Source organism: Mirounga angustirostris, unplaced genomic scaffold (assembly GCF_029215605.1).
Source record: "Mirounga angustirostris isolate CCGP_5_RB_7025 unplaced genomic scaffold, mMirAng1.0.hap1 SCAF_5, whole genome shotgun sequence".
Taxonomy (NCBI): domain Eukaryota; kingdom Metazoa; phylum Chordata; class Mammalia; order Carnivora; family Phocidae; genus Mirounga; species Mirounga angustirostris.
This window is the reverse complement of record NW_026991713.1, coordinates 170,195,624-170,217,979: the sequence shown is the minus strand read 5'-3', so window position 1 is coordinate 170,217,979 and position 22,356 is coordinate 170,195,624. Positions and strand designations below refer to the sequence as shown.

At 56.6% G+C, this 22,356-nt stretch overlaps 1 protein-coding gene across 10 annotated transcripts in view; it reads left to right on the top strand.

Moving 5' to 3' along the window:
• Window positions 1-22,356, top strand: part of CLIP2 (CAP-Gly domain containing linker protein 2) — a 73,338-nt gene that overhangs the window by 5,732 nt on the left and 45,250 nt on the right. For 8 of the 10 annotated variants that reach the window (XM_064593094.1, XM_064593098.1, XM_064593101.1 and 5 more), the window contains exons 2-3: window positions 5,543-5,643; window positions 13,669-13,856. In XM_064593094.1, the coding sequence (XP_064449164.1) occupies window positions 13,736-13,856 (121 nt within the window). In that variant the 5' untranslated portion in view covers window positions 5,543-5,643; window positions 13,669-13,735. Of the gene's footprint in view, window positions 1-5,542; window positions 5,644-9,399; window positions 9,677-13,668; window positions 13,857-22,356 lie in introns of those variants that run through there. The other 2 variants (XM_064593096.1, XM_064593097.1) reach the window with 2 other exon arrangements.

The following is a 22,356-nucleotide window of genomic DNA, read 5'->3' as shown; positions in this document are numbered from 1 at the left end:
GCTGAGGGATAGAAGAGGGGCGGAGGTGTTCGGGCAGGACAAGTGATGGGGTGAGGTGTCTTTAGGAGCAACGAGAAGTTCAAGGAAGGTGGAACAGAGGCTGCTGATGGGTCGGGGCCCCAGGAAATGAGGCCAGAGACAGGCAGTACCTGGGCTGGTGGGCAGAGATACTGCAGACCATGGCCTTGGCTCCCAGGGCCATGGGCTGCCCTCCTGACCTCTTGCCTAAACCTCTGCCCTTGGCCCCCCCGACCCAGGTGCATGGAAGAGAGTCGGTCTTGGTTCTGATAAAGTCAAGAAAGTGGTTGAGTTCAGGCTCCGTGGCCAGAGGGCCTGAGTTCAAATTTCACGCCTGCTGTCGTTCAGTCACTTCACCCTGGGCAAAGGATTGAGCACCCCAGGCCTCAGTTTCCCCACTAAGAAAGTGGATGGAGCTCATAACAGGGCAAAGGTTAAATGTGTTGGTATTTATAACGCACTTGGACTGGTGTCTGGAGCAGAACAGATCTTGCAGGTCTGTGGCTCCTGAGGCTGGAGGAGCTCAGCGGAAGATGGGGGCTCATCCCACCTGAGCCCCCCACACCCAGTGCACCCTCACAGGTTCTGAGTCCAGCACAGTGAAGAAGCAAGCTCTCTCTGTGATGGGGGGTGGTGCTGCATGGGGTCACCCTTCCCCCTGCAGTGGGCCAGCCCTGGGGGCACGGGGGTGCTCAACACCATTAATGGTTAATGTTGTTACTGGCGGTAACAGTAGCTGTGTGAGTTCGGGAGAGCCTCTCAGGGCAGCTGTGCCAACTGGAGCAGAAACGTGCTCTGAGAACAGGCCTGGCTCTGCTTGATCCCCTCCAGTGATGGGGGGCTCACTGCCAGCCTCTTTGTTCACCAGACCCACATGGGGTTAGCATCCACTCTGTGCCGGATGCTCGTTGTTTTGGAACGTTCGGCCCTTCCCAGAGACGGCTCCAAGCTGTCGTGGGCCCCCAACTAGACATGGGCAGGACGAAGGTGGCAGAGGAGGGCATTTCCATTCACTCAATGATCCTTTCATTCCTGCCTGTGTTCGGACAGCGTTCTGAGCCGCTGTGTGTGCTGGGCGCTGTCCTAGGTACCGAGAACCCCGCAATGAACAAGAGAGGCAGAGAGCCTGCCCTCTTAAAGCTGCTTTCAGTGAGAGGTGAGGGAGTTTGCCAGCTGAGGCGAGGAAGGGCATTCTAGGCAGAGGGAACAGCGTGTGCGAGGGCCCGGGGATGTGACAGAATGTGTATGGGTGTGAGTGGGCGTCTGTGGCATTCAGGCAGCATTTGGTGGCTGGGGGTGGCGATTGCCTTTCTGGAAGCACTAAAAGAAAACACTGATTGTGAGGGCTTGCTAGGGACTGACCTCACCCCTGGGGCCACCAGGTTCTGCCCCTCCTCCACCCATCCCTCCCCAGCCCCGCCTCCAGCAGCCCTGGGTTGCCCTTCATGGGCATAGATGGTGCCCGTTGGCCCCCTGGCTGGTTCATTCCTTCTCCAGGCTCCCACATGGGCCCAGTTTGCCTTCTGTCCTGCAATGTCAGTGAGGGGACAGGTCCAGGTCTCAGTGGGCTCAGCCTCCTCCCTGCCCCTCGCCTGCAGGGGAAGGCTCAGGAGAGGATGCTGGGGTGCTGACTTGCGTGCCTCGTTTAGGGAATAAGGTTGGCGTGCTGGAATGTTGTCCAGCGAGGACAGCACTGCTGCGTGTCAGGCCCTGGGTGCTTGAACTCCAATGGGTTTGGACCTGCCCGCAGGGAGCTTGCAGGACGCGGGGGGAGACAGGTGCTGCAGTGGGTCCCCATGGTTCAGCACCACCGCCTGGGGCTCTCTGATGGGTGGAAAGGCCCCAGAGAGGCAGGGACCACCCCTGCTTCTTCCACTTTTGCTGCTGCCCACCCCCAGCCCAGGTAATTAAAAAAAAAAGCAACAACATATATATATATATATATATTTTTTTTACAACCTTTTTATGGAAATATAACATCCATGCAGGAAAGTGTGCATGCCACACGTGTACTTGCTTGTTGACTTTTCTCCAACCGAAACGCCTGTGTAACAGAACCCAGATCAGGTCTGAGATCCTGCTGGCTCCCCAGTGCCCCTCTTGCTTGTCCTTCCAGTCAGTACCCCTGACCCAAGGGGGACCCCTTCCCTGATTTCTGGTGCTATCAATAAAGGTGGTCTGGCAACTTCATTTTTATTTATTTGTTTGCTTATTTATATTTATGTTATTTATTTGTTTATATTTAAGCAGGCTCCATGCTCACCGTGGGGCTTGAACTCATGACCCTGAGATCAAGATCTGAGCTGAGATCAGGAGTAGGAGGCTTGGGGCACCTGGGTGGCTCAGTTGTTAAGCGTCTGCCTTCGGCTCAAGTCATGGTCCCAGGGTCCTGGGATCGAGCCCCGCATCGGGCTCCCTGCTCGGCGGGAGGCCTGCTTCTCCCTCTCCCTCTCCCACTCCCCCTGCTTGTGTTCCCTCTCTCGCTGTGTCTCTCTCTGTCAAATAAATAAATAAAATCTTTAAAAAAAAAAGGAGTCGGACACTTAACCGACTGAGCCACCCAGGCACCCCGTGTGTGTGTGTATATATATATATGTGTGTATACATATATATGTGTGTATATATATATATATTTTTTAGAGAGAGAGTGTGAGTGTGGTGGGGAGGGGTCGAGGGAGAGGGAGAGAGAATCTTAAGCAGGCTCCACACCCAACATGGAGCCCAATTCAGGGTTCGATCTTACAACCCTGAGATCGTGTCCTGAGACGAAGTCTAGAGTCAGACGCTTAACTGACTGAGCCACCCAGGTGCCCTTGTATTTTCATTTTTAATTGTGGTGTAGTTGATACACAATATTATTAGTTTGGGGCATATGACATAGTGACTGGACAAGTCTCTACATTGTTCGGTGCTCCTCACTGTCCCATCTGTCACCACATGAACTTCTGATGATATCACTGACTACCTTCCCTTTACCTGTTTCACCCATCCTCCCACCCTCTTCCCCTCTGGTATCCACCAGTCTGATTCTCTGCATTCGTGAGTCTGTTTGTTAGAACTTCATTTTATTTATTTATTTTTTAAAGGCTTTATTTATTTATTTGACAGAGAGAGACACAGCGAGAGAGGGAGCACAAACAGGGGGACTGGGAGAGGGAGAAGCAGGCTTCCCACTGAGCAGGGAGCCCGATGCGGGGCTCGATCCCAGGCCCCTGGGATTATGACCTGAGCGGGGGGCAGATGCTTAACGACTGAGCCACCCAGATGCCCCTTATTTATTTATTTTTAAATTTTTTTTATTCATTTGAGAGAGAGGGAGAGAGAGCGAGCATGAGTTGGGGAGAGTGGCAAGGAGCGGGAGAAGCAGACTCCCCGTGGAGCAGAGATCCCAATGCGGGACTTGATCCCAGGACCCTGAGATCATGACCTGAGCCAAAGGCAGTTACCCAACAACTGAGCCACCCAGGCGCCCCTGTTTGCTGGTCTTTGGAATGCCCTCTTTTTGTGTAGTGCTCGGTCAGGTGTTTTGCTGATCTTTCTAACTTTATTTGTTGGGCTTCTCTCTATATTCTGAACAGGAATCCTTCGTGGGAGTAGGAATTGCAAATGTCTTCTTCCCGTTCTATGGCTAACTCTTGACATGCACTCTATCTCTCCATGCTGTCATTTGATGCACAGAAGCTCTTAATCTTTTTTTTTTTTAAAGATTTTATTTATTTATTTGAGAGAGCGAGAATGAGAGAGAGAGAGAGCTCATGAGAGGGGATACGGTCAGAGGGAGAAGCAGACCCCCCGCTGAGCAGGGAGCCCGATGCGGGACTCGATCCCGGGACTCCAGGATCATGACCTGAGCCGAAGGCAGTCGCTTAACCAACTGAGCCACCCAGGCGCCCCAGAAGCTCTTAATCTTGTCCAATTTATCCATCCTTTCCCTGCTTTCCAGCACTTCTGTGTCCTGCTTAAGAAATTTTGGCCTACCCTAGTGTCATCAAGATTTTTTTCTCATGTGTTCTGCTAAAAGCTGCATTGGTTTGCCTTCCACAGTTAGATCTGCTGTCCATCTGGAATTGATTTTTGTGTACGAGGTGAAGTCAACGTATTCCTTTCCTTTTGCTACTCTGACAAGTAGCCCCAAATGTACTGGCCTCCAAACAAAAATGTATTATCATCTTACCATCCTGGAGGCCTGGAGTCTGAAATGGATCACTCCAGGCTAAGATCAGGATGCTGGCAGGGCCTTGTTCCTTCTAGAAGCTCGGGGAAGGGTCTGTTTCTTGACCTTTTCCAGCTTCTCGAGGCTGCCAACATTCTTTGGCTGGTGGCCCCCTCCTCTGTCTTCAAAACCAGCCATGTTGCACCGAGTTGTTGGCACGCTGTCATCTCCCTGATTCTGTCCCTCCTGCCTCCCTCTTGCACTTCGAAGGACACTTGTGATCCCTTTGGGCCTGTCTGGATAATCCAGAATAATCTTCCCATCTGAAGGTCAGCTGACTAGCATCCTTGATTCCATCTACAACCTTACTCCCCTTTGCCACGTGGAAGCTAACATGTTAATAGTTTCCGGGGATGGAGACATGAACATCGTGGCTGTGTCGGGTCTGGGGAGGGGAAGGAAAGTCATCATTTCTACCCACTATAGGTGGGATCGTGATTTTTTTTTCCCCATGTGGTTGTCCAGTTGACCCAGCATCACTTATTGTAAAGACCATCCTTTGCTCGGGGGTATTTTTTTTTAAGATTTTATTTATTTATTTGAGAGAGAGAGAGGGAGAGTGTGCGAGTGTGCACGCAAGTGGGGGAAAGGGGCAGAGGGAGAGGGAAAAGCAGACTCCCCGCCAAGCAGGGAGCCTGATGCGGGGCTCGATCCCAGGACCCCTCAGGGATCATGCCTTGAGCCAAAGGCAGATGCTTAACCGGCGCTCAGGAGTATTTTTTAGTTTCTTCTGCAAATCCTGGCCCTAGAGAGGAGCCTGGCTGGCTGGGTTGGGGAGGGGACCCCAGGTGATGGGGTGCTTTCCCGCAGCTCCCTGACCTGGATGTGTGGGACGGCGCTACAATAGTAAAAGGAGAGTAGCTCAGTGTCCTGGCCTGGGAGACAGGACACGGGAGCCCTTTCCTTCCTCTTCTGCCTGGATCAGCAGGTGACCTCAGCAGGCCCATTCCCTCCCTCAGCCTCTGACTTCATCTGGTTGCAGGGACCCCCTTGCCCAGCACGTTTCTGTCACTTGAATCTCACTGTCCTGGTCCCTTGCTCTGTGACCGGCAGCCTGGGCCCCAGTTTCCCATTCTGTGAAATGGGAATAAAGATGGATTGGACGACAACTTGAGTCAGCCAGTGCCTGCCCGCATCCTGGGCCCGTGGCAGGAGGGCCCCAGCTGTCCAGTCTCTGGGGGTGTGGGTGGCCACGCAGCCTGGAGCGGGCTCTGGAGCCTGGTTGTGAGTGTGTCAATTCTGTGTGTGTGTGTGTGTGTGTGTGTAAGGCAAGGAAGTATACTGACCTTGACTTTCCTTCCCCTCCCCCAGACCCGACACAGCCCTGATCCCCTTTGCTGTGCTGAGAGACAGGATCTGAGCTACCTCCCGGCCTGAGAAAAGATGGCCCCACTCCAGGGTGTCCAGCTCAGGTAAGACAGACAGCCCAGTCTTTCCTGGGGCTCTGCTGTCACCCCCGGCTGTGGGTAGGGTGGGGAAAATGCTGACTTTACAAATTGGGGTCTCCAGCCCTGAGCCTAGAGGCTGTGAGGATGGTGAGCACGTTGGACTGGACCCCAGTCTTCTGGACTTGGCCCCGCTTGCCCCCAGCCTCAGGTGCCAGAGAAGCTGGGGTCCACTGGGGCCCCCGGGTTGTCCTCTACTCAGCCCCTGCGTGCCCCACCCTCCATGTCCATGCTGCCAGCCCGGCATGCCATCTTCCCTGCCTCAGCCTGCCTTTCCTTCAAGCCACGTCGGCTGGTGGAGCCTGGGTTCCAGCTTGGGTTCCGATCCCAGCTCTGCTGTGAGGCTTGGGCCCGTCCCTTCCCCAGGCTGGTTCTGGATGGCCGCCAGGGCCCTTGGTACTCCCTGGCAAGGCCCGTTACCTCCCTGTCCTTCTTGGGGCCACGGTCTCCTGCCAGCCATTGGCCCACAGCCCTGTGAGTGGTAGGATTGCACAGCCTGGGCTGGCTCTGTGGGGCCTCGCTGGCCGGGTGAGAGCGAAGGCTGGGTGTGGGGACGGGAGCACAGGCAGGCTGGCGCCGTCTCCCCAGCCGTCCTGTGAGGCCCCCGGCTTTGGCTCTCCCCTCAAGCTGGCAGGACTCGCAGGGAGGGGGCCTGTCTCAGCCCCGCCCTGCTCTGTGCCCCCACGTGGGGACTCTAGCTTCACCACCAGGCGGAAGTCCCTGACCTCAGTCAGATGCAGACAAAATGAGCCTCCCTTCCGAGCAGGATGGGACAAACAGGGAGTGGCAGCTGGGAGTAGGCCCATGGGGACAGTGGACACACCCGCCCGCTAGATTCAGGGGGTGGGGGGGCGCTGGGTTTCTGGTGCAGGTGGGACTGTTGGGGTGCCTGGTGGGGCAGGGCTGGGGGAGCCCACACCACACAGACATCAGGGGGAGCCTTGGCCTGGCAGTCAGCACCTGTGGGGGGTCTACTCTGTTTGGGGCCTGCCCTCCCATTCCTCTGGGTGGGTGTGTACAGGGAGGGAAGCCACTCTTTGCTCCCCCCCCTCCTATGTCTGCCTTTACGTCTTTTAGAAATTTTAGTTTAGGGCGCCTGGGTGGCTCAGATGGTTAAGCGTCTGCCTTCGGCTCAGGTCATGATCCCGGAGTCCTGGGATCGAGTCCCGCATCGGGCTCCCTGCTCCTTGGGAGCCTGCTTCTCCCTCTGCCTCTCTCTCTCTCTCTCTCTCATGAATAAATAAATAAAATCTTTAAAAAATAAAAAAATAAAAACTTAAAAAAAAAAGAAATTTTAGTTTAGGGTGCCTGGGTGGCTCAGATGGTTAAGCGTCTGCCTTCGGCTCAGGTCATGGTCCCAGGGTCCTGGGATCAAGCCCCGCATCGGGCTCCCTGCTCAGCAGGAAGCCTGCTTCTCCCTCTCCCCACCACCTGCTTGTGTTCCCTCTCTCGCTGTGTCTCTCTCTGTCAAATAGAGAAATAAAATCTTAAAAAAAAAATAAATTACTTTATTTAAATTTAATTAATTAACACAGATTAGTTTCAGAGGTAGAGTTCTACATTTTTTTAAATGATTATGAATGTTTTAGACACTCAAAAAAAGGAATAGACAGAATACGATCAACACCCACGTACATCCTTCAGGACTGAAGAAACAAATCTTAGAAATAGAAACAGAGCCCCCAGTTACCCCAGCCCTGTTCCTACCTTGAACCCACATCCCCGGATGTTGCGTGGACTGTTCAGCACCCTGCTGGTGCCTCCCGGGCTACGTGGTCCAGGCTCAGGCTCCGTGGCCACCAGCCCCTGCTGCCCAGCCTTGCCAGCTCCTGGTGTCACCTGGCTTTTTGACTTTTTGCCCATCTGAGTGGGTGGGAAACGGGATCTCCTTGTGGCTTGGATTTGCATTTCCCTGCTGACTGGGCGGCCCAGCGGCTGTCCGGTGGGGCCCTCTCCTCGAAAGCTGCCTGTTCTTACCGGTCTCGTTCTTACGTGTCTGTGGTTCTTCCCTGTCTATCCGGGATGCCCTCAAATCTTCCTTCTTCATGTCACATACTGGGGGGTCCTCCCAGCCTGTGCTTCTCCCGAGGACCCCATCACTCGGCCTCCTGTCCCCCCCCAAGTGTCTCTCGGGGGACTCACACCTGGCATGTCCCAAACCGGGCTCCCCGCTCCAGCCCCCACCTTCTCCGAGGTCCCTCTCCGTGTGGAGAGATGCCCCCTCCTTCTGGGACCCTGGGTGCTCCCTCCATACCCACACCGTTGGCCACCAAATGCCGCTCAGCACGTCTCTGCTCTCTGTCCCCTCCAGCCCCCCCCTCTGGTGGTTCAGGCCGCATTGTCGCGTCCCTTGTCTGTCACAGCGGCCCCCCGGGACTGTGGCCTCCCTGCCCTCATTCGCCCCAGCGCCCTCATCAGCTGGGTGATTTTGCCAATAGGCACACCCCTTGCTTGACACCCTCTGTAGCCCCACATCCACTCAGGCTGATGGCCTGTGTGTGGGACTGGGAGACCCCCCCACGCCCACCCTGCTGTTCTTCCCCATCTCTGGATGAACCCCCCCGACACACACACGTTTTAGCCACTAAATCCTCAACTCTTTGGTTGACCTGGCAGAATCTGGCCTCTGCCTGGAAGTTCCCCTGCCTGGCCCCCAGCACCCCATGCTCCCTATTACGGAGCACTGCCCCCCCCCCGCCCCCACGGTGCCGCCGTGGCCTGAGCCTTAGGGCTGGTGGTGAGGGCTCAGGGACCACACAGAGTTCATCTCTGGGCTCTGCTGTCCGGCACTCGGACCACAGGGCTGGGAGAGGAGGGGGGAGCATGGGCACCCTGGCTGCTGACCCTGGAGGCAGGGGTAGGAAGAATAACCCAGGGGGGTCCCTGATGTTGGGGGTGGCAAGCCTGGGCTTGAAGGCTGGGCTTCAGCCAGCAACAGTGTCTTGCCAAAGTGACTCCTGGTGCCCGCCTCCCGCACCCCCTGGGCTATGGCAGCACCCTGGACATGGGCTTTCCACTGTCCTATTTGGCACCTTCCCCCAATTCCGTCAGGGCCACACCCTGGGCCTCCGATTGGCAGAGACTTCTTGGGCCTCATTCCCCGCTGAGCCTGCGGCCCGCCACCCCCGGGCAGCTGAAATGGAAACCCTGAAATGCAGCCCGGGTTTGTCTTTGGGGTAAATGGCAATTGAGGGCAGCACAAAGGGGGCCTGTTGGTCTGAATGCTGCCTGCCCTCCCCCGCCCCTCCCCTGCCCGCCTCGCCTGGGCGCCGAGTCCCTGGGGGAGGCAGCGTGTGCACCCTGGGCCTTTCGAGATCATAATAGAGACCCATCGGCGTGGCAATTGCCCTTCCCCAGGGGGCTTCCGTGGGCCAGGCACGGAGGGCCGCCCGTGGGGTATGTGTCCTGACTCGCCCATCCACGCTCCCCACGGGACAGCCATACTTTCACCCCCTCTTACCGGTGGTGCAACAGGCATCCACCGGGCCACGGACCCACAGCCACTCGTGGTGGCTCGGGGTCTGGACCCACATTGCCTGCAGTCTGCTCCCTCCCTGTCTCCCAGGCCTGCCCCGCCCCCCAGAGCGTGGCCAGGGGCCAATTTATCACCACGTCCAGGCTTTTCCCAAGAAAGCCCTTCCTTCCTCTATCCGAGCAGGGCTGAGTCACAAAGGGGTGATTGGCCCCAGGTCTCCTCCCCCTCTTCCTGTTCACCATTTCTTCTCTCCTCCCCTCTCCCCTTCGCTCGGCTCCCCCAGCTCCGGAGACCCTGGGGGTGGGGGCGGCCACTGGCCTCTCCTGCCTGGCCCTCCCTGCGCCCTGGCAGTGGTGGTGGGCCGAGGGGATGAGTGAGTGCAGCCGGCTCCTCTGGTCTCCTTTGTCAGCGAGGCTTGCGGGCGCTCTCCCCAGAGGCCAGGGGTCTCACAAATGTTAGTCCAGGCCCAGGCTACCCAGCCCGGGGCTGGGTCCAGCACAGTCTCTGAGCAGCGTGTGACGTTGGGTGAGTTCTGAACTTCTCTGAGCTTCCCAAGCTCTTCCTGTGAGTCGGCTTCTGGCTCATCGGGGCTTGGGAAGACGAGCGAGGCTCCATTCCTGCAAGGCCTGGCATACCCGTTTCTTCATACTAGAGGCTGCTGGGATCTTCAGGGTCCGGGAGGGAGGGGGGCAACGCTGGGAGCCTCCGGAAGCCTCCCCTGGGAGGAGCGTCCTGGAGATTTGTGGCTTCGGAGGCCTTTGTCCTCTGGGCAGTCACAGGTGTGCCCTCGCATGGGGTTTCCGGATCACGGGCTCTGGGCCAGGCGCTGTGCAGGGGCCGGGTTCTCAGAGAAGCTGGGGCCCTGCCTGGGGTTGCCCGCGGGCTCCTGGGAGGCAAGATGAAGATAAAGGAGAACAGTATCATCTCTCCTCGGCTCAGCATGCCATCCTGAGGTCTCCGTGGGCCAGAGGTTCAGGGAGACTTCGCGGAGGAGGAAGCGTTGGGCTGGGTATTGCATAGGTGGTTGGAACAATGAAGCAGGTGGGAGAAAAGGCACAAGTGGGGTCTGGGAGGTGGGGAGTTGTCAGGTGAGTAGGGAGGGAATGCAGGGTCATCCGTGGCAGTGCTGGTTTGGGACTCCGATGCCAGGGATGCTGTTATAATGCCTGGTCCCTGCCTCATAGGACATGCTGGCTAGCGGGAAGGTCAGACTGCCTACATGAAAAGCCATGGCTTTTTATTTGAGGCCGAGGGAATAGCATGTGCAAAGGCCCTGAGGCTGGAGAGTGCTTACTGTGATCCAGGTGTGGCCGGAGGCCGGCTTGGCTGGAGTGAAGTGGGCAAGGGAGGGCCATAGTGCTGGAGGTAAGAGATGAGGAGGGCTTTGAAGGCCGCCGCACTAACTTCTCTGGAGAGCCGTCAAGGATTTTATTTTTTATATAATTTTTAGAAGTTAAGATTTAGCTTACAGACCATAAAATTCACCCTTTTTTTTTTTTTAAGATTTTATTTATTTGACAGAGAGGGAACACAAGCAGGGGGAGCGGGAGAGGGAGAAGCAGGCTTCCCGCGGAGCAGGGAGCCCGATGCAGGGCTCGATCCCAGGACCCTGGGATCATGACCCGAGCTGAAGGCAGGCACTTAACGACTGAGCCACCCAGGTGTCCCAAAATTCACCCATTTTATGCTTTTTTTTTTTTTTTAAGATTTTATTTATTTGCGAGAGAGAATGAAAGACAGAGAGCATGAGAGGGAGGAGGGTCAGAGGGAGAAGCAGACTCCCCGCCGAGCAGGGAGCCCGATGCGGGACTCGATCCCGGGACTCCAGGATCATGACCTGAGCCGAAGGCAGTCGCTTAACCGACTGAGCCACCCAGGCGCCCAAATTCACCCATTTTAAATATGGCTTGGTGACTACTTTGATATTTAGTATACATCACAATCCATTACACTTCTGCCTTCTGGAAAGTTCTCTCATGCCTATTTGTGGTCAGTCCCAGCTTCCACCCCCAGGCAACCCCTGATTTGCTTTCTGTGTCTATAGTTTTGAGATCCCCTATAAATAAGAATCATGCAGTATGTAGTCTTGTGTGTTTGGTGTCTTGAGGTTAGTGTAACATTGTTGAGGGTGGCCAATATCCTTACACATGTCATACTCACTTATTATTGCCAAGGAGCGTTCTGTTGTGTAGATACCCTGCCTATCACTCACCAGGTGATGGGTATTTGGTTGTTTTCCATTGTTCGGCTATTATGACTAAAGTTGCTATGAACATTTTTTTACAGGTTTTTGTATGAATAGGTGTTTTTATTTTTCTTGGGCGGTTGGGTCATATGGTAGATACACATTTAACTTATTTTTTTTAAAGATTTTATTTATTTGAGAGAGAGAGTGAGAGAACAAATGGGAGGAGGGGCAGAGGGAGAAGCAGACTCCCCACTGAGCAGGGACACCCCCCGCCCCCATGCAGGACTCGATGCCAGGACCCTGAGATCGTGACCTGAGCCGAAGGCAGACGCTTAACTGACTGAGCCACCCAGGCGCCTGGTGATTAGAGTTCTTTAAGTGTTCTGAATAGAAGTCTTTTAATGTATGATTTGTAATATTTTTCTCTGGGGGGGGTGTTTCAGGCAGAGAGGGGGCCCAAAGGTCATGGGGAGGGGGCACCTTGCATCTTGTTCCAGTCCCAGCAAGAGGCCTTCCTCTGCCTCACACGTGGGGCCCTGCATTAGGATTTCCTAGGTCAGAGGGCCCCCCGCTAAGCCGCTGGAGCAGGAAGCCAGTTAGGCACCCACAGGGAGGGATATTCGCTGTCACCAGAGAGCATGCCCCTGCTGGCTCAGTCAGTCATTCGGGCTTGGGGGGACGCCAGCAAGTCCTAACCTAACTAGAGAGCAATGTCTGCAACCCACAGTCACTTCCCTGGGGAATGAGCTTGCTGGAGGGCCAGGTTCTGGGGAACGAAGGAGCAGCTGATCGAGCGACTCCCGGGCCCCAGAATTCCTGGGGTGTCAGAGTTGTCCATCGGAGGATTGGAATGTTGGGTTTGGAAGGCTCTAGGACCAGGCCAAGGGTGACAGCCATGGACCATATTCCTGTTGGCTAACTTGGGCCTGTAGGTGTCACTCATGTGCCCCGGGGGATTATCTGTCTCTGCTCTTAGGGCTGGCAGCCCTGCATGAAGTTCATCCCGTGGCTGTGCTAAGACAGGTCATCGTGTCGCTGGCTCAACTTGCTGACCTGACAGCCATTTGGAGGGCACTTTGCAGACTCCTGCCATGAGCCTTGTGGATTGGCTTCTTTATCAGTCAGAACTCTTTTTGGTTGCAAGGGCAGTGCCCCTCAAATAGGTTTAGGCAAAAAGAGAAAACGATGCATGGGTGTGAGGATTTGTTGACTGGTGTAAGTAAGGCGCTCAAGGGGCCAGCTTCAGGCTCAGCTGGATCCAGGCCCTCCATCCAAATCCAGCAGCTCAGCTCTGCTTTCTCCACATTGGCCTCATTCCCTGGCAGGCTCCTCCATGCGATAACTGGGATGGCCCTGTAGTCGCTGGCATCCAACCCACACCCAGGCAGCCCCAGAGAAAGAAAATAACCCTTCCTAAAGGTAGCAGCCAGAGTCCAGGCCCTGGTGCTCCTTGCGTCATACGATTTTCCCTTACCTAACCACGGGGGCTCTGGCCAGGCCTGGGTCATGTGCCGACTCCCCTCGTGTGTGGCGGGGACAGCCCATATAAGTCTTACGGATCAAGAATGGAGGAAAGGGTTCTCTGAAAGAGAATAGCGTTCTGTGACCACGGATGGGTAAGGATAGGGCTGGACTGGCAGAGGCGGCCTCAGAGCCGAGCACCCGGAGAGCACGGATTTCCCCTGTTCCCGAGGACCCCGGGGGTGATGCTTTTGCCCAGAATCCTCTGCTCATCCGGTGGGGCTGTGTTCCCTTTCCCCACTGGACAATGTGCTCGCCAGACAGAGGCCTGCAGCTCCAGGGCAGGACCGGGTCTGGCCCCTGGCGAGCCCTCCATGAACTTCTGGCGCAAGAGAGGGTGTGTGCACAGGGCAGTGGAGGAGAGGGCCCGGGGACGGCGGGCCTGTCTTGTCTGCCCCAGGCTGCCCATGCGTGTCAGAATCCGTAGCAGCCTGTGTTCGGGGGGAGTCCCACTCAGCCAAACCTGTGGGGTCCCCGTGGAGGGCTGCTGGGGCTGCGACAGCTCCTCCTGCCGACCCCCAAACCTCCCTGCTCCTGATTCTCGCCTGCCGGGCCCAGGAGGCGGGCAGAGACCGCACGGCCGACCGCGGAGTCCAGCAGACCAGGCCACGGGCCAGGCCACACCATTGCCACACTGGGCCCACGCTAGCTGCCACTGCTCTGTGCCTCGGTTTCCCTCTCTAGGGAAGAGGGGGATGGTGGCCCCCGCCCCACTGGGTAGGGGGGTGCAGGAATCCTGCTGTGTCACCACTGGGGGGGCCCTGGCCCGTGGTGACATGATGAGGTGATCGCTCTCGTCTGCCCGCAGGTGAGGGGCGATGGCAGACAGGACGTGACCCGCACGGACCCTTCTCTACACACCGAGTGGCACCACCATGCAGAAGCCCAGCGGCCTGAAGCCCCCCGGCCGTGGGGGGAAGCACTCGAGCCCCGTGGGCCGGACGTCCACTGGGTCGGCCTCCGTGTCTGCGGCGGCGGCCACCAGCTCCAAGGAAGGTGCGCGGGGCCGAAGGTGGTGGGTGAAGGGCCGGGTGCGGGGGGCGGTTCTTCCAGAAGAGCCCCTCAGAGACCAGCCCGGGGGCTAGCAGCACACGGCAGTTCTTCCTTCTGTCTGGCTGTAATCCCTTTCCTGATTAACTAGCGCCGAGCACTGATGCACGCTTTATGGGGGCCGTTCTTTTTCACGCTCCCCCTGCTGGGGACGCAGGTCGTACTGCGGGCTCCGCTTAGGGGTGAGAAAGTGGGGATCCGGGTGGGCATGGCACTGGGCCCAAGGTCACTCAGCCAGGATTCAAGCTCCAGCCTCCACCGGCCTCCCCGCCCCCTTTGTGTTCCCTTCCAGGGTCTGGGATTGTCCTAGCGAGCCAGCTCCATCTTCCCGCCAGCCTTCTTGTCTGCCACCCAGAACCATGTCCTTTAGCCTTTCCACCCCTGACCCCTTGTCCTCCTGCTGGTGGGCGGAGGTGGGGGCTGGGTGCCCGGGCTGGGGGTGGGGGACAGCTGTTAGCTACGTGCTCCTCTGAGGATGAGAGTAAGGGAGCCCACAGTGGAATATTCAGGAAGTTTGCTGCAGAGGTAACATTGCCTGTCATCTTCACCCTTAGAGGCAACCGTTATTTTGATTTCTATCCTTCTACTTTTTTTTTCCTACCTGCTTGCAATCATGCTGCATATACAACTTGAAAATCTGTTTTTTCCCCTTCTAATATGATCAAGTGGATTTTTCCTCGTCATTTTTAATGGCTGTAAGGTATCCTGTCCATCCAACAACTATAAATGAAAGGCCTGCTTTGTTGACACAGTTTTAACCACCAGAGCACTCGTTCTGAGCAAAACCGGAAGTGGGCCTAGCCCTCCCTCGGGGCTGCTGGTCTGGTGCGGGACATGGAGTGTCATGAGATCCTAGAACTGGGGCCTGACCAGGTCTGGGAGTTCAGCCCTGAGGAGGGGACAGGTGAGCCGAGGTCCAGAGGGTGATAGTCTATTAGTTGAAGAAGGGAGGGTGTTCCAGGCAGAGGAAACAGCTCATGCAAAGGCCCAGTGGCAGAAGAGCACATGGCAAATATTAGGGAGGGCAAGAAAGAGAGTGTAGCTGGCATGTGGCCAGTGACAAGTGTGCTGGTGAGAGAGGATGGGCGACAGTGGGGACAGCTTGGGGGGCTGTCCAGGGCATTTCGCTTCTGTTGTAATAACACCGGGAAGCCATCGGAGAGTTTAAATCAAAAGGAATATGATAAAAAAAAGAATTGGAAACGTGTTCTTAACTCCTTCTCTGCAGTTGGGGATGATTGTTTCCTATTTTTCCACTTTGATAAATGACGCTGTGATGAATGTCTTTGGGCACAAATCCTGGCTTTGATTACCCTCCAGCCAGCAGGGTAAGACACTGTCCGTCTCATCTGATTGGTAGAGAAGTTTGGAGAGACAGAAAAATAGCCGGGGGCCAGATTAGGCAATGGGGCCCTGGGTGGAGTCAAGGAAAGTCTGAGCCAAAGTTATGGACAGTTGGCAGAACCAGGGCCTTGGCAGAGTCAGACAATAAGGCTGGGAGGGTAAGGAAGCTGTGTTGTATGGCCCCTGGGCAGACTTCTGCAGGCAGGCTTGTCCAGAACAGTCCCATTGGAGGCCCAGACTTCCTTTCCAATGTGGCAAATCCTCCTTTACTCATGACGTTACTGAACAATGGGAAGAGGCCAGAGAGCGAAAACACAGAGGAAAGGATATTCTGGGGGGACAGAACAAGTGATGCAAAGGCCCTGAGGCAGGAATGGACCTGGTTTGTGAGAGAAGGAAGGAAGACAAGTCTGGGTGGAGAGGAGTGTGAAATGAGGTTGGGGAGGGTGGCGGAGGCAGATCGTGAAGGGCAGGGATTCGGGTTGGTTTTCGGGGTGACCAGGGCTGTTGGAGGGTGTTAGCAGAGGAATGGTTGGACACTCACGACCCTCAGCTCGCTGTGTGGAGAACGGGTTGTGGGGGTGAGGAGCCCAGTGAGGAGGCGTGTGGCCACCCAGGTCGGGAGGCCTGCACTCGCTGCCAGGGCTAGGGGAGGTCAGAAGGCCGACCACCAGGAGTGGGCCATCAGGGGAGGCTTCCCAGAGGAAGCGGGAATGAGCTCAGCCTTCAGGATGGAGGGAATGTGAGTGTGGAGAGGAGGAGGGCCTGCTGGCAGTGGAGGAAGGGCACGGGCAAGGGCACGAAGGGGGGCTGAGCTGGGTCCAGTGGGGGTTGTGTGGCGACTCCCCGGGAGAAGGTCACCAGCCTGACCCGACCCTCTTGTGTCCTGGAGAGAGCCCCGTCACACCTTCTGGGTTTTGTCCTCATTGCTCCCTCCCCGATCAAGAGGGGCCTGAATTCTGGCTCTGATCCCGCCCTTAATGCCCCTTCTAACTAACTGCCCCTGCTGTGGGACCCTGGAAGAGGGACTTAATCTCTCTGAGCCACAAATGGGATCCGGAGAGTTAATGAGCGCCAAGTGCCTGCAGGTCCAAAACTCAAGAAGGACTCCTTTCTTTTCCTTTCCCCATCCCTCCATAGTGCCATTGCAGAAAGTTTTGCGAGTGATAAAAGCAGCAGCCACCACCCTTCTGCTTAACCTAATCACAGCTGCCACTGTGACAGAGTTCCTTCCGGGCTTTTCTCCTATGGCACATGACCGTTGGAAGCGGTTCAGTCGTGGGCCGTGCCCAAGTCTGCCACTCACCGCGGCGCGTCTTACTGCCTTCTGTGGGAAGTGTCCCCCCCCCCACCTGAACTGCTGCAGTGTCTTCGCTGGTCTCTGTGTGGCCTGCTGCTTGCTTCCCCTCAGGGTGGGGGCTGTGGGGTCTGACTCTGCCTGGGGCCCCCCCGCACCCCCCCACCCTGCAGGACTGTTCCAGAGAGAGGAGGTGCCACGCCGTGAATGCCCGATTGATGACAGAGCCACACCCCTGTGCCCGCTGGGGCATCTGGGCTTGGCGTCCCCCTCCCTCTGCCTCTGGCAGGTCCCAACAAGGCTTCCAGGCGGCAGGGAGGGAGCAGAGAGCCCAGAGCAACTGGCCTGGCGAGAGGAGGAAGATTTCTGAGGCCCACAGCGGCAGCTTTTGTCCCAGCTCTGCTCCGGGTCTCAGAACCAGAGTCTCTGGAGAGGAGGAGGGGCAGGTGGAAAGACCAGAGGAGGACAGGGTCACCCCCCCCGCCCCCCGCTGGCTCCTTGGGCTCCCTCACCCACCCCAAGGCTCTGGCCATCTGCTGTCCGAGGTGCAGGACGTGCCCACCCCTGTAGGAGGCCGGGACCCTGTGTGAGGGGCGCTGGGGCCCCAGAGGTGGGTCTGGTGGAGACTGGAGCCTGGGAGTGATGGTGGGGGGGCGGCGGCAGCAATAAGTGGACTCTGCTCTGGGAATCGGGGCAGTGGCTGTCTCCCAAAGTGTGAGCTCAGCCTCCGGGCTGAGGGTCTGGCCCAGAGCCGGGCCTGGCCCGGTGCCCCTGCCCCCAACCCTGTGGAGACGGAGGGGGGCTGCATCAGTCCCCAGAGCTGGGACATACAGGAAGCGGCAGGAACAAGGGGCCGTTGGAGGGGGACTGTTGTCCTGGGAGGCGGCCCAGAGGTGGTCAGAGGGGCAGGTGCGCAGGAGGGCCGTCTGGGACCCACCAGTGCGCAGAGGCTCATGAGGTCGGGGGCAGCCCCGCCGGGCAGGATGGAGCCCCCCTGGAGGCTGCTTCAGGTCAGGCTGTCACGGAGGCTCTTGCTCAGGAGGTGACACTGGTACAAAGATCTGAGTGACAAGCAGCAAGCAGCCCAGCCGAGCTGGGAAGAGCATCCAGGCAGAGGGACTAGGGCTGCAAAGGCCCTGAGTCTTGAGGTGTCTGCGGGTCAGAGCACGGCTCGAGTGGGCAAGGGGGGAGTGTCGGGAACAGGTCCAGGGCAGGCGCCGGGGCCCCAGTGGGGAGCTGGGAGCTGGCACGGGGGTCCGCCTGGGGTTTGGAATCCATCCTGGGCCTGAGGGAGGAGAAGGGAGTCCAGGCTTCCAGGCCGGCGGAGGGTCCACCACTGCCCCGCGATGGTGGGCAAGAGGGGATGGCAGCAGGCTGTGAACAGGAGCCCTCAGCCCTCCCGCGGGGTCTGCTTCTGGGCCTCAGGTGGAGGCAGGCAGGCCAGGTGGTGGGGGTCCCTCCTGGCCCCAACAAGAATGGGTGACCTGGGGAGTGACATGGGGAGGACTCAGGGCTGCCGGGCAAGGGACAGACACAGACCACTGCCGCGCTCCCTCTGCCCCTCCCCCAGAGCAGGCAGGTCCTCAAGGGGCCCCGCCCCTCCCCCCGGCGCTGTGGTCCGGCCCCAGAGGTGTCCCATTTACGAGGGACGGTGTTTGACCCTCTCTGCTTCACCAAGGCGTCTTACCATGCTGCTTCTCTTGAACCACCCAGGGAGAGAACTGTTCTTTCCATTTTCAAGCTGATGAAACTGAGGCTCAAGCTGTCATCTGAGTTGCCCAGAACAATAGGGCCAGAGAGTGGTGGGGCTGGAGTGGAGGCTCAGGTGGGCTGGCTCTGAAGCTGCCTTAGGCCACTGGCACTTACCACCCTGCGCAGGGGTGGGGTGGCTGGGACCCCCGGTTCAGTCCTGCCCTGGGCAGGTGGCAGGTGGGAGGAGTGATCGGTTCTCATTAGGCTGGGCACAACTGTCCCCCAAATTGCCTATGGCCTTTCCTCATGCTGGGGACCCAGGACATGGAGGTCAAGGATGGGTATGCACGGGAGTTCCCCCTCAGGTAGGGAGTAGGCCACTCGGGGCAGGGTCCACTGCCTGTGTCGTGATCCCCCCAGAGGGCCTACACAGGGCTGGTCCCAGAGCTTTTCCGTTCTGGCTTACGGAACTGGGACCCAGATGCCCCCCGGTACCCGGTGGGCGCTCCAGACCCGGGAACCAGCCCAATGTGCCCCAGCTGGGACCCATAGGGCTGGAGCTGGCCTCTAGTCTTAGACACGGGCCCTATCCTACTCCACCCCCTGGAGGGTGATGTCTTTCACCTTGGTACCCCGCTCCCTGGGAGGGCAGGTGGCATCATCCCTGTTTCCAGTGACTTGGCCCAGCCGCCGTGCAGACATGGGCAGAACCAGGACAGACTTCCAGCCATTGCCCCTGCAGAGGCTGCACGAGCCCCAGGCAGCACCCCACCCCTTCAAGGTCAAGTTCTCCGGCCCTCCTCCCCTAACCACATCCTAAACTTTTTAATGGCATCAGGAGGGTGAAAGCCAAGCTGAGCATTTCTGTGGCTGGACTGCAGAGCAGGTGGGGGGCAGGGCAGCCTCCTGATGTTCCTGACGTCGCCTGGTATTGATCCGGGGGGCAGGGGCCCATCTGCCAGTGCCTGCCTGCCGGCCGTGGTGTAGCCAGAGCAGGGCTTCTCCATGGGGAGCTGGCTCTGCTCTTTCCAGGGTAAGCCTCGCACTGTCTTCCCCACCTCGGTCCCCGCCTGAGTCTGCTGGCTGGGGGCTCTGTCCTCCTGGTTTGGGAGTAGGGGGGAATGGAAGGGGACTTCTGAGTCCCGTTTGGCTCAGGAAGGACGCCAAGCTCTCTTTGGGACAGAGCCCACCCCTGAGTGGACTGATAGAGGGTTCCCTCTTCCGGGGTGGCTGGCTGGAGACAGCAGAGCTGGGGGACGCCAGGCCTGTTGCGGCCTCAGGGGGTGGGCCCTGCCGTGGTCTGGGTGGGCCCCGGGGTGGATTCAGTCGCTGATCAGGACTGACTGGAGAGTGGACCAGGCTGGGGGACGCACTGTAGGAAAGCTGGCTCCCTTGAGGAATGCTATGGGGACGCGGTGCCTTCCTTCATGACCTCTGCCTTGAGCACCTGCTAGGGACAGGAGGGGGCTTAGAGCAGAAGGCTGCTTTGGGGTTCTGGTGCATTTATGTATGTCGCTCTGGGGCCCCCGGGGACGGGAGGTCAGGGTCGTGGCCAGTCTGCATTTCAGCCTGGTCGTGGGTTCCAAGGATGGAGAGGGGAGTCGGTGTGCGCCCCCCTACCCAGGGCTTGCATTCTGAGTGGGACTTGGATGAGTACCCTAGCAGCCTGGGAGGTGGGCTGTGCGAACCAAGGGAAATCGGAGTCCTGCGGAGTGGCTGTGCCAGTGAGGGGCGTTGGAGCTAGTCTGATGGACACAGAGAGGAAGATGCCAGGGTGACCATTCTATCTGGGACAGCCCTAGTTTATGTCTGTGGTCTTGGCATGACACCGTATTAATAGTGCCTCCCTTCTTTTCAAGGTGTCTGGTTTGGGATGACGAATCACGTGGTCACCTTCTTTATAGCCCCTCCTATGAGGTTGTGGTGCTCATCAGCACGTTAAAGCCTCTGACAAGTCCTGCGGCAAAAATAACCCTAACTTTGTTTAAGCTGCTATTTCTCAAGCTTGTTGGAATTTGGAGATTATTTATTTTCATAATACCTATTAATCCCCTGTGGAACTATGTTCTGTGGAACATTTAAGGAACCGCTTGCTTGCTTGAGGGGCTGGGTCTTAGCACAGGCACGCTTTTTTTCCCCTCCGACCTTCAAGGACAGAGAGCCAACTTCATTACATGCTTCAGTTCAGAGCATATCGTCACTGTGAGCCCCTGCAAAGCCCCTCTTGTGTTTTTGTAAAATTGATACCTTTTTATCATGTTCCCTGCATCCAGGCATCTGTGTCCATGTCTGTGTCGGGACACTCTTCAGCCCTGCTTTTTGACCAGGTATCACATCAGAAACACCTTTCTGTGTAACCTGGAAGAATTATTTTTATTTTTTTAATTTTTTTTAAATCTTTTTTTTTTTTTTAAGATTTTATTTATTTATTTGACAGAGAGATAGCGACAGCAGGAACACAAGCAGGGGGAGTGGGCGAGGGAGAAGCAGGCTTCCCGCGGAGCAGGGAGCCCGATGCGGGGCTCGATCCCAGGACCCTGAGATCATGACCTGAGCCGAAGGCAGACGCTTAATGACTGAGCCACCCAGGCACCCCTATTATTATTATTTTTAAAGATTTTATATATTTATTTGACAGAGAGAGAGAGAGAGAGAGGGAACACAAGCGGGGGAGTGGGAAAGGGAGAAGTAGGCTTCCCGCCGAGCAGGGAGCCTGATGTGGGGCTCGATCCCAGGACCCCAGGATCATGACCTGAGCCGAAGGCAGACGCACAACGACTGAGCCACCCAGGCGCCCCAAGGAAGAATTATTTTTAAAAAGTTGCTTAAGGGGTGCCTGGCTGGCTCAGTCAGTAGAGCATGTGACTCTTGATCTTGGGGTTGTGAGTGCGAGCCCCGTGTTGGGTATAGAGATTAGTTAAAAAAAATAAAATCTTAAAAAAAAAAAGTTGCTTATGAATCTGAAAGGCTTGACCATAATTTATATAATGCTCCCCTCTTTGGTGGAACTTAGGTTCAGGGTTTTGGTTTTGTTTTGTTTTTTAAAGATTTTTTTTATTTTAAGTAATCTTTACACCCAACGTGGGGCTTGAACTCACAACCCTGAGATCGAGAGTCGCACACTCTCCTGACTGAGCCAACCAGGTGCCCCCAGGGGTTTTTTTGTTGTTTGTTTTGTGAATGATAAGACAGTGAGTCAGTTTTTTTCTGTCTAAATTATTTCTTTGGGAAGTGGACCAAAGATTCCATTCCCTATTTAATTTTTTCCTATTAAAAATTTTTTTGTTTTGTTTTTTTTAAAGATTTTATTCAGGGGCGCCTGGGTGGCTCAGTTGGTTAAGCGGCTGCCTTCGGCTCAGGTCATGATCCTGGAGTCCCAGGATCGAGTCCCGCATCGGGCTCCCTGCTCGGCAGGGAGTCTGCTTCTCCCTCTGACCCTCCCCCCTCTCATGCTCTCTGTCTCTCATTCTCTCTCTCTCAAGTAAATAAATAAAATCTTAAAAAAAAAAAAGATTTTATTCATTTATTAGAGAGAGCATGGGAGAGCACAAGCAGGGGTAGGGGCAGGCAGAGGGAGAGGGAAAAGCAGGCTCCCCGCTGAGCAGGGAGCCCCATGCGATGCAAGGACCCTGGGATCATGACCTGAGCTGAAGACAGACATTCAACCAACTGAGCCACCCAGGCGTCCCTATTGTATTTCATTTTTATGACTTTTTTTTTAACAAACTAACACAGGCTTCTTCTAAGAGTCTAAGGTTAACCTAGAAAGTTTTCCCTGTCTAAGTTGAAATGACCCAGGTGGGGAGTGAGGATGTGAGTGGGTTCATGTTTAGGGGGGCTCCTGGATGTCTCTGGAAGGGGGGTGAAGCAGGGCAAGGGGTGCTGGAGGCTGGGAGAGACCCTTCTGTAGGCTGCTGTGGCAGGTGGTGTGAAATCTCACCGGCCTGCTATCCGGAGGGACCTCTGGGACCCTAGAGGGAGGTGTGCATTTCAGAGTTATTTCTCCTGCGGAATTGCTAGATCTGATGAATAACTGGATTGGGGCCATGGTGAGGGGAAGGAGCAATGAGGATTTGTGGTCTGAGTAAATGAGTGTTGGGGGACTGCACCCCC